Genomic DNA, 11,404 nt, shown 5'->3' on the forward strand with positions numbered 1-11,404 from the left:
CAAAGTGCAATCTTGAGGCACTGACTCACTCCTGACTCCAGCATCAGAGTGGCTGTATTACTGTGTTTACACCCTCTGGATGAAACAGATGGAGCGGAGAAATAAAGCTAACAACCAGACAGGACCCTCTAACTGGCATTCACTCCACAGTAGCGCGATGCTACTTCTGACGTCTTTCTGCCAAAGGTTTTGCTCAATCATTTGACTTGTGGGATGGTCATGTTGTGGTAATTTGGTCTGCGTCAGAGTTAGTACCCTCTAATGCCTCATCAGAACCTCATCCATGCATGCAAACCGTACGTTGCTGTGGATGTGTGGAGCATTTGCAGGCACCGGGCAGCAGTTCCAGAAGCAAAGAGAGGATTTTTATCTCACCTCTGAGAACATCAGGGCTCTTTTCCTATTAATTTATGAACCAGCCTCTGAAAAGTGAAGGATTGCCTGTCTGACACTCATGAGCAGCAGAGTGAAATGACAAAATTATGATAAATTGATCGAGTCCGTACACCGATAGGCTTATCATGGTGTTCTCTGATGCTGTTGGGGTTTTTTTTCCGACACATTAGAATTCAGATCTTGTTCAAACTGTAAGACGGGAAACCAGTGGGATTCGCTTGTTGTTGTGCTCAGTAACCAGCCAATGGTCTCCAGGATCTCAATCACAATTCAAGCGTCTCTGGAAAGACAAAAACTGACTTCCTTTGTACTTAGAAACTTGGATTCTAGATCAACCCATCAGCACACGCCCTCTACTGGAATGATGTCAGCGAAATGAAGCTTTCTAACAATCAGTGCAAGTTTTCTATTCATCTGCTATCTACCATCAGTTTAGGCCAGACAGTAGTGGGTATAGGAGAGATGACTTTTTAATCTTTGTAAATATATGTTATTTATTGTACTTTGAGGAACTAGTCTTCATTGATAAGTGTCATATTATGTGATTATATTATGTCTCTTGTCCATTCTGAAATTAACAAACAATAAGAACAACAGGGTGCTGCGCACCAAAAAAACACGCCACTGCCATCATATAATGGAATATTTGGACCAGACCAAAGATACATAAATAGATAAATCAATAATTAATAATAATTTCAAGTACAGTCATAACATTACAAGAAATAATCATAATAATATGAGAATAAAATCATACAACATTAAGCCATAATATTAGCAGAATTTAGTAGTTATTTCAAAAGAACTGACACAAAAAAATCTAAAGATAAAATGAGGAATGTAGAGCATTTTTAAAAGTTATACTTCTGCATCAGGTTTGCAAACGATTATTTTGAGAAAATAACTGCACAGATTTCCTTAAATGGTCGTGTCAGATCGGCTGAAGGACAACGACAAAGGGAATCAAACCGGCAACCAACAGGGTGCAGGGAAACTCCTACCACCATCACCCCCATCCATATTCTTGTATTCATAATTTCACAGCATAATCACTACCATGCTGGAGAATTTTAAAACCTTCCTTTCAAGAAGGAACTGAAATCTGATTTTAGAGCCGGATTAACTTTTCAAGAACTAAAGATGTACGTCATTCTAGCCAGCATGATTACTTTTTCAAATCAGACTCCGTGTACCTGGTTCTTTTTTAACTTTGTCTCTCAGTGCAGCGGCTGAACCAGACTTTAAAAGATTGCACAGTCTTGCTCACTGTTGTGGCTAATCGGTGTTTCTAATGGAGCTGAGCCATTGTTAACTAAATTTGCTTCACCTTTGCCTCCCCAGCAGTGACAGGCCAATATTTGCACTGTGAAAAAAGGTCGCTCAGCTGCAGCCCAGGGACACGGGTTTGTAGGGAGAAGATTCAATACCGAGATGGATCACTAAAGAAAGTCAAATCACCTGAAGCTGCAGAAGAAACGTTACACCTCTACCTTTTCCCACTGTTTCCTGTGCATGTGTGTGTGTGTGTGCGCAGGAGGGTGGGCGGGTGCGTCGGTGGAGAAGCAGCGGGGCAGTTGCTATGGTGATAAAGTATTTGCACTTCAGCTGCAGAAAGGTAGCATCATCCCTTGAGGATGGCGACTTCGAGGCTTGTAATTGGGCAAAGGCTTTCTCTGAGGAGCAGCGAACAAGGCAACAAGACACAACCCGAAAGATCCTTGCATCCCCCCTCAGGTCGGGTGAGTTGCTAAATCCGGCGCAGAGACGACCTAATGAGTATAGAGTAGCACAGGTTTCAGACTTCAGGATCGCAGTACAGTGAGCAGAGAGGGATACCTGCACAGAGGATCGGTGGATAGGTCAGTCTATAGAACATATACAATGCTGAGCTGGAAACATGGAAGGCTTTTCCTGTCCTTCTCCAGCCAGTTTTGGCTTTCAAACAGTGACATCTAATTCCATCCATTGTCGTTTTCATCGCGGAGAATCCAGAGCAAACTGAAAACTACCAGAAATGAACACATACAACCCACAAGCATAATGCATTTTGTGTCAGGCCTGCTTTCAAATGAGCACACATTTAAACAAATGGTACACCCTCAGCGAGCGACGCCCCAGAATACAGCAGCACCAGGGAGCAACACAGAGCCTGGCCTCTGGTCACAGCGGAGCAGGAGGTTGGTCAATGAAATCTGATCAGGAGTGATTGAGCCGTGCTGGGCCTGAGGACTGACACTGTGGTCATCACACAACGACAAGCAGGAGAAGTATGAGAGAGATTCACACACTAACCTGTCACCACTTAAACACATACTCTAAAAAAAAACCCTACCAAACATATAAACAACTCGCATCTGTATATTCCAGCAGAACTTCATCCACCTCAAAGGAAAAAGTACTGTGCCTCATCTAGTCTCGCTGGTTGGTTAGTTTCCTCTCAGGCACCATACTTTGGTCTAGTTAATGCATTTTAAATACGGTTGAGAATTGAGCAGATCACAAGTATATATTTAACCTGCTGGACTAAATTAATTGCTGAGTCATTTTGTTACGCAATTTAACATTTCCAAAATAAATTTGCTGAATAAAATGAGCCAGTTTTTAAAAAGCTCATATTTCCATAAAAAGCTTTGCACTAGGATGAGGTGGGATTTTTTTTAGGGCCGTATCAGAATTGGTTCACAAAACTGCAATAAAAAAACACTTTTCACATCACACAAGTAATGAGCTTTATTTTTCTTGCATTTTTTCTCAATTTTAAGCACCATAGCTTCCAAAGGTCCTTTGGATAATTTTACTGTTGGAAGACGCCATTCGACGTATGTAACGTTTAAAATATAATGTGAACGGAAACGAATCAGTATATTCAGGAACAACTAGAAATATGTTCTTGATGATCAGATTCAATATTTTAGCTATTAAATATTCTTTTTTTTTTCCATCCGCAACCGCATTAAGAGTTCTAGGTGAACTATGACCCCTAAGCAACCCACTCAAGGACACGTAGTTGAGTAACAGGAATCGATTGCATCGTCACAAGAGCATACCAACACGAAGGAAGCTCATAAAAAGAAAGCATGGCTAATTTTTTTTTTCACCTCAGATGAATCTGTCGCAGCGGAATGTTGCCACTAGCGGAAACCACAAAGAAGATGACAGGAAGTAGTGTGAGGATGATGGCACTGCATGGTTTTCATAATTTAAGTGATTCTATTTGATTGTAATTGCATTTCTTATTTAATGGCTGCAAAACATCAACTCCTAAATTGTATTTTTCAACACCATTGGAATATTAACAATGTTTTGCGCACACTTGTAATGGAAATACAACTGTTGACTGCAACATATGTAAAGAAGTCTGCAAAGTCAAAACCAACAGTGGTAGGATTGTGTTGTAACAATCATCAACATACAGTATACCTCTTTCATAAGTTTTTTATTATTATTTTGAGCCATCCATTCATCCAGATTTACCGCCTCAGAATTATGACACGCCTCACACTGATGCCGTAACAGTTGGATAAATGCAACATGACCGTCTGAACTATCGGATGCATTAACTTTTTAGTTGGTGATGTGCTGTGGGTTTTTGTTATTGTCATGCTCATTTTTCCTCTAAGGAGGCACTTTGTCATTTCCTGTGCTCCCCTTTCACACCCAAGGTCTCATTGGGAGTGGAATCCATGCGATAAAGGACATATGGTGGCGGGTTGACCAACTCATCACAGAGCCAACAAAAAGACACACTACCAACACCCCCAAGATCAATTTAAGCAATCAATTTTACCAATCAACCTTAAGCGTACGATCTACACAGAGACGTCTGTGGGGTTTCGGGTTAAAGCAGCGAGCGTCTCTCTGTGTGCGCCGACAGACTTCACAACATCAACACATAATCCAAAATGTAGAGGCTGCAGTGTAATGCATTAAAAATACATTTGCTGGAAAGTCTTGTTACCTGAACCATGACTAGATCCACAACACTGATACGGGAATCAATAAATAAACTTCAGTCTCCGTCTTGAGTTTTTTTTTCTTCTTTTAGTTAGAAATAGATATGATTCAGATCAGGGGATAGTTGTGCTTCTTGTTTATATCTTTGCAGCTCGTTGCTCCTGGATGAGCCATCTGCCTGGGAAGTGAGTGATCACTGAGAAAAAGGACCTTTAAAGTCCATGGTACATCTCTTCCTGAGAGGAATTGAGACGACGCACGGTCAGCAGCACAGCCTCCTGTTAAAACACTCGGCCGGCCGGCTTTACACTCTAAGCATGCTCTAATTAAAAACTTGACATTTGAGTTACTTTTTTTTGTCTCATTTGGAAACAATGAAAAAATCCACTGGACCTTTAAGTAACATTGAGCTTTAAAATATTTTCCTTGAGAAGGTTACACAAAATGACGTGATAATTTTGGCAGCAGATGCTAATCTAGTTTTAATCTCATTTAAGTTGTTTCCTGCCAGGTTGGTTGATGTCTTCTTCTAGTCTTCATGGCTCAGTTCTTTGTCTGTTACAGAGCGAACATCTGCACAACAGCAGATGAAGCCTGTTGGTGTTTCACTCTGCTCTGCCATCACTCATGAACAACTAGGTGCTTGACCTTCTCAGACATTGCCTGTTGATAGAACAGTCCATCTTGTTGTGGTTGAGAACAATGACCTCAGAATTGCATGACTCCACCTTGATACCGTGAAGAAATTTGAATATGTGTATTCTAATCTCTTCACAAAGATTTGACCCGTGACTTCTGTGCCTCAGAAGCCATAAAAAAGCTACAGGGAAACCCCTCCACAGCGGCGCACACCGTGAAATGGACTCAACACATGAGTTGCAACGAATGACAGCGACAGGCGAAGATCTCCACCACTCGGGTGTTGGGGGCGAGAAAGACAAAAGCTTTCTCGCGTCATATCGCAAGCCGGCATGTGCACGTCTCTGAGCTCAAAAATTCACACGTCCAAATTTCCCTGGTTGGTTGGGTGGAGACGGCAAGCAATGGTCGCCTCATCACACGAGTTCCTTAGGAACTGAATGGGGAGAGAGGCCTGCTGCCCGTCAAGCCCTGAACAACAGACATTGAGGTGACATGTACTTTTGTCTTTTTTTTTCCCCAAAGTATTCTTTCTGGAAACAGGATGTGGAACTGTGGAACTCTCAATAAGTAACAACCTGTTACAGAGAAACCTTCCTGCTGAAAATCTGATCACAGTTCAGTGGCTCCGCAGTGTTCCGGTGAGCAGCAGAAAATGTTCACCTTTACAGAGTTATCCAGAATGAAGGAAATATTAACACAGCAGGATTAATGTGAATTATTCAACTTGACTGCACTCATGCAGCAGCTTTGATGGAAAGGAAAGAAGGCTTGTCACTTGTGACGCCTTGTTGAAAGCACTTTGTTGAAAGCGAGTCTTTAACGCAGAGAGACGAATCTAAACAGCTCAACCACTGAGCTGCTAGAGTACAACAGTCATGAAGGAGGCTCCTTCTGGAGATGTCCCAGTCAAATCATGCACATTTCATCCGAGGACCCCGACACCCTCGACCCTGGCCATGAAATCGTGTATTAGATGTGCTTTTATTGATGCGCACGCTTCACTTTCCCCTCCCTCAAGCTGCCGCCCTCATTGACCTCATCTTCTTCATGAGCTGAGCTAATGGAGGAAACGTGCCTTCGGGGCCCGCTCCGCCACGTTCCCAGTCCGCTCACGAGTCCAGAGATGGAAACAACATGAATAATTTGCATCCACGCCGCAGGAACGTGAGGAGGGGTGACACCTGTGCACGCCGGAACGGAGACGACCTTTAACTCCACACCTCCAGGGACTTTCTGCAAAGTAAGCAGCTCAGAAAAACAGCTTCCCCGCCACCGTACTGTCTCCATCTGAAGCTTATAGATCTTTTTGTCAAGGCGAAGAGAAGAAAGTGTAAAAAAAACAACAAAAAACAAATACATTTTTAAAAAGTCTGTTAGCTAAACATGTTTTATGCAATTAATGAAGCAGAAATAATTGAATCTGTGCCCGGTAGCATTTTAATATTCAGCAGATTGCTTCTTTAACTATCAGTAAAGACAGTAGCATGACACGCAGCATCAGTAAAGACAGTAGCATGACACGCAGCATCAGTAAAGACAGTAGCATGACACGCAGCATCAGTAAAGACAGTAGCATGACACGCAGCATCAGTAAAGACAGTAGCATGACACGCAGCATCAGTAAAGACAGTAGCATGACACGCAGCATCAGTAAAGACAGTAGCATGACACGCAGCATCAGTAAAGACAGTAGCATGACACGCAGCATCAGTAAAGACAGTAGCATGACATGCAGTCGCGGCTTCGGGTCAAAACTGATACTAGCTACTGAACGTCATCGTCTGAACACTGTCTGAAAAATGGTTTCTTATGATATTTGAACTCATTCAACTTTTTTGTCTTTGTGTTTCTTTACATAAACATTAAACTAAGACTAAAAAAACAAAGTGTTATATTTATCTGTAATTTCTCAGCTCAAATACAGTGAATTAAATTAAATATACATAGTCTTTGTATTTCTATGGTATAAGCAGCAATAGTGTTTTATGCATTCATTGTTATGTGAATTTTCTATTTATTTAGATTTTTTAAATGAATAACATTATAAAATGTGAATCTTCCAGACACATTGTGCGATAAAATGATGCTATCAAGCAAATATGTTACCGTCAGTTGTTATGAAAATGTCTGATACATCAAATATGACTTAAAAAAAATGGACCTTCATAATTTAATGCCTTAAAATTGGGCCACTGTCTTTTTAAGAAACTGCTGCTCTTTCTGAAACTACGCCTTCAGGAAGTGTTCACAAAATGGCTCCTCTATTAGCTCTTTAGCAACGTTTTTAAACAACTTTTTATTGACGAGTAGTTCCAACAATGAGCTCAGCTGATGCGCAGTGCCACCTGGTGTTTGCTAACTGCTGCTGACTAGTCTGAAGGGGGAAGCAGAAGCTTGGAAGCTGAAGCTCTGAGGAGGAGCTGCGTCTCACTCCAAGAGTTAATGTTTGCTTGCTGCTGTCTCAATGGAAAACCTAATTTTTTTTTAAGGTTTCAACCACCTGACTCCAACAGTGACCATCCGGGTGAAAATAAATCATGCTGGAAACACTAGTGTCACTTTATCTAATTGAGAAACATTATCTTATTCATGTGAAAAGAAAAGAAAATCAACACTTTAAGGTCAAATGTGCTGATGTGGACTAGTCAAAGTAAGTATAATAAATATTGAGCTGTTTGAACATAATGACAGGAAGAGCGGCAAGCCATGTTTCTGCTGTCAAACATGGTAGCAGTAGCATCATGATGTGGGGATGTTTTGCCTCCAGTGAAAATAAGTCATTGATTCTATTGGTTGGAATAATAGAGAGAATTTCAACTTTGTATCATGAGATCCAGATGGATGTTCCTACAGAACATATATGTCGCCACAATGGAAAAGATTATTAAGCAAAATACAGACAGTTTATTCAACTGATGCTTTTACATGAGCTGCAGCTCCAACTGTGGAGCAAAGTGGGGATGTTGAGGAAGGGAAACCCGCAGGCCCACCAGGTGACTTTGACGCGTCAGGACGGAAAACTGAAAGCAATAAACTTTACCGAGTGAGCTGGAATAAATCAGTCACCGGAAATGAGCTTTTCATCCAGAGAGGCCGAACGTAAACTACTGGGATCAGGTAAACACACGACAACAGGGTCCGGCGGGCTGAAGAGAAGCAGCCACGCACCCAGAGGATTTCTGCTTAAGCTCAGACACACACACACACACACACACACACACACACACACACACACACACACACACACACACACCACCACACACACACACACACACACACACACCCCCCACACACACACACACACACACCTGTTTTAATCCTCTGTAAAGTTGGCTGTGGGGAAAGCTCAACATGAGGCTCCATCAGTCACCGAACAGCAAAAGGAACCTGATTAGATCTGTTTAGATCCAAAGTGCAATTATTGTGAAAACCGCTTCACAAAACCAGGATGTTTCCGCTCTCATTCATGAATTCACTTACTTTATTTATGATTAATTAAATGTATTTGCGCTACAATCATTTTAAATAGTTATCAACTCTAAAGGAAAAGTGATTTTTATTTTATTACCCGTTTACGTAAAACTGAATACATGTATCTGTGATTTCTCTCCAGTGGAGCCTCATCAGCCAACAGCTTGTTGAAACAACCAGCAAATAAATGATTAGCTCTATTCATTCATCAATAGTGAGGGAAAGAAAAAAAAGGAATTAGATGAAAACTCTGCTCTTACTTTGACTGTCAAATTTCCTGATGATAGTATCCAGGAAGGTGTTCTGCGGGGCCACATGGCCCCTCCGGACCGGCATCTTCGCAGCGGTGGCCGCCGGGACTTTTAAAGACTTTCCGGGTTCTTTGGACAAGATCACACCGAGTTTGGCTCTTCAAGCCCCGCTGAGCGCGCTTTGCTCACCGCGCTCCCCTCCACACTGGCAGCCGATCAGGATGGAGGGAGAAGGGGGGGAAAGTTTCCCGGGTGTTCTGGTGGACTCTGACTCCTGAAGGTTTTGGGAGTAAACAAAAATATACAATAAAAATAATAAAAATCAGAGAGTTCTGGAACGGAGGCGCGCTGTAACGCGCGGAGGATCGGGCGGCTTCCAGCCTCCAGGCTGGGAGCGGGGCGGCTGTCCGTGTCTGGTCCGCCGATGCTTCTCTCACACCCGGAGGAGCGCAGCGCGGCGCTCATCCTGCGCGTCAGCCCGCTGCTTGGAGGCGGACTGGGCGAGTTCTCTGATGATCACCGTTGGAGCCATAGTTGGAGGCGCTGGGCTGCGCGTTTCTATTTATTTCTCTCTCACTCCACCTCCTCTTTCTTCTCTTTGTTTTGCCTCTGAAGCTCCTGGTGTTTGGCTGCAGAGGGGGAAAAAAGAGCGGAGTGATCATGAAAGGAAAACAGCTGCGCGCGGGTTGACAGCTTGAATCGTCCTGCATGTGTGTGTGTGTGTGTGTGTGTGTGTGTGTGTGTGTGCGTGCGTGTGTATTTATAAGGTGTTCTGTGGATCTCTCCTCCTCCTAGCTGTGCGCGCTGCCGGATGACTTCAGCTCCCCTGGCGACTAGCTGCGCCTCTTTTTTTTAACCCTTTGCGCGTCCGAGCGGAGCCCACCACACCTTTGGTAATGGACAGGAAGCCACGCGCGCGCTCACCTGTCCTGTCTCAGGACCCAAACAAAACTACAGAAATTCATTATAACCGCTATCGAGTGTCATCATGCAGCTTTGCAATGATAGAAAATTCTCTGAAAGAGGCCAGATCTGAAGCCCCCTCAGGTGGGACTGAAGGCCCGGGGTGGCGCAGCTGCCCGGCAGATCAGACAGGACGGATTCCTCCTCCACCACCTGGAGCAGCAGGTTTTAGACGGACGCCTGACGTTACCAGGTGTTCCCCAGCGTCACCTGCCTTCTTTCTTGAAGCCGCAAAGAATGCAGTTTACGCACAAGCCACCTCCCCGGTTTGTCCCCTCTATTGTACTGCCCCGATCTGTGCCATGCATGCTCTCAAATGTAGAGGGGGAAAAGAAAAGGTTTTTATCGTTCACGAAAATTAAGGGAGAAAAAAAATAAAGCACCTGCGCAAAAACGAAACGTCTCCTTCTCCGTTGCGCCAGATCGTTTTTTGTGGTTTTATTGCGGGTTTTGTGGAAAAGCGGCTGTGGCGCGGCTTTAACCTGCTTTCATCGGGGGCTGGACTGGGATTCACCACTCAGCCTGCTGAGCTACGTCACACCGTCGGGGTTCCCCCCTTCCGTCATGCTGGAGATGATGCGTTCAAGTAAAGTGGGAAATTATTGCCGTGCGTTTGGATGAGGCGCATTGACGGAATGAAACGGTTCTGCGTTCCCTTCCGTGCACCGTGTATCTCACTCAGATGTTAACACACACGCGCACATCCCCCCCCCCCCCCCCACCTCCACACACACACACACACACACACACACACACACACACACACACACACACACACACACACACAGTATCTTAGTCTATTCCTTTTGTTTATTCTGTTTTCACTCCTGTGATCGGACTCGGAAGGACTGACGGATCGTGACGAACTACTGCCAGGCAGAAAGACCCATCCATCAAAGTGTGACATTAAAAATGCATCAGTTGGTGATCCTGTTACAGCGGCTGAACAACTTTCCCTCCTTCCAACTCCCTTATTTAGTCAGAAAAAGAGGAAAAGCAGGGAGGGAAGGATGGAGGAGGAGAGAGAAAACGAGGAGGAAAAGAAAAATATGGTTTATTTTCAAAGAATGGAAGCATCCAAGGTTGTAACGCTTGTTTATTTTGTCTGCACACATGAGAAACGGTCACCACAGATCCTTGATGTGCTCTTGCTACATTTATTATCCACATAAAAATTCTTAAAGCTGCCAACTTTCATAAGTGGAGAACAAAAACAGCAGATTAAGTTGAACATCAATGGACAAAAAATGGGATTCAGACAGGAGACTAATCTATTTTGGTCTTGGCCTTTTAAAGACTGTTAAAAAAAATCAAAAACTATGATGCAGAAAGAAAAAATATGGATTTTATTTTTATTTATTGCTCAAGTCTCTCTTATCTAGTGCTTTCCTACACGTAATTATCTGAATTAATCAGAAAGTTGGTTAAGCTTCCACTGCTTGCGATGAGGTTGGAGTTAAAGTCAGAAATAAAGGGAATTAAGTTTGGTGGTGGATATTAAATAATAAACTAAAAAGCAAGTTGCAATGATGCTACAACAACACAGGACTGTGGTGTCCAAACTTTGTCATGTGGGCCAAAATAAAGTCAAAAGTATCCATATCTGGCCATGCAAAACAGCCAAGGGGCAACGGATGTCCCTCATGCCGCACTTTGGACACCCTGCAAGAGCTGAGAAGAATCACAGGAGCACCAAAATGAAAGACCAGGAAGAGCACAGCAGACGG

The 11,404-nt window shown here is 43.3% G+C and overlaps 1 protein-coding gene across 2 annotated transcripts in view; it reads right to left on the reverse strand.

Annotated features, from left to right (window-relative positions):
• The window catches only part of kcnh2b (potassium voltage-gated channel, subfamily H (eag-related), member 2b), a 192,224-nt gene extending 182,097 nt beyond the window's left edge, over window positions 1-10,127 (reverse strand). Inside the window, exons 1-2 of one of the 2 annotated variants that reach the window (XM_055037476.1) lie at window positions 10,061-10,127; window positions 8,724-9,343 (exon numbers count right to left, since the gene is read on the reverse strand). In XM_055037476.1, coding sequence (XP_054893451.1) covers window positions 8,724-8,799 — 76 coding nt within the window. In that variant the 5' untranslated portion in view covers window positions 8,800-9,343; window positions 10,061-10,127. Of the gene's footprint in view, window positions 1-8,723; window positions 9,414-10,060 lie in introns of those variants that run through there. The other variant, XM_055037475.1, reaches the window with a different exon arrangement.
• Window positions 10,128-11,404: the final 1,277 nt, after the last annotated feature.

This window comes from Poeciliopsis prolifica, unplaced genomic scaffold, assembly GCF_027474105.1.
Source record: "Poeciliopsis prolifica strain line A6 unplaced genomic scaffold, Auburn_PproV2 SCAFFOLD012, whole genome shotgun sequence".
In the NCBI taxonomy this organism is placed as follows: Eukaryota; Metazoa; Chordata; class Actinopteri; order Cyprinodontiformes; family Poeciliidae; genus Poeciliopsis; species Poeciliopsis prolifica.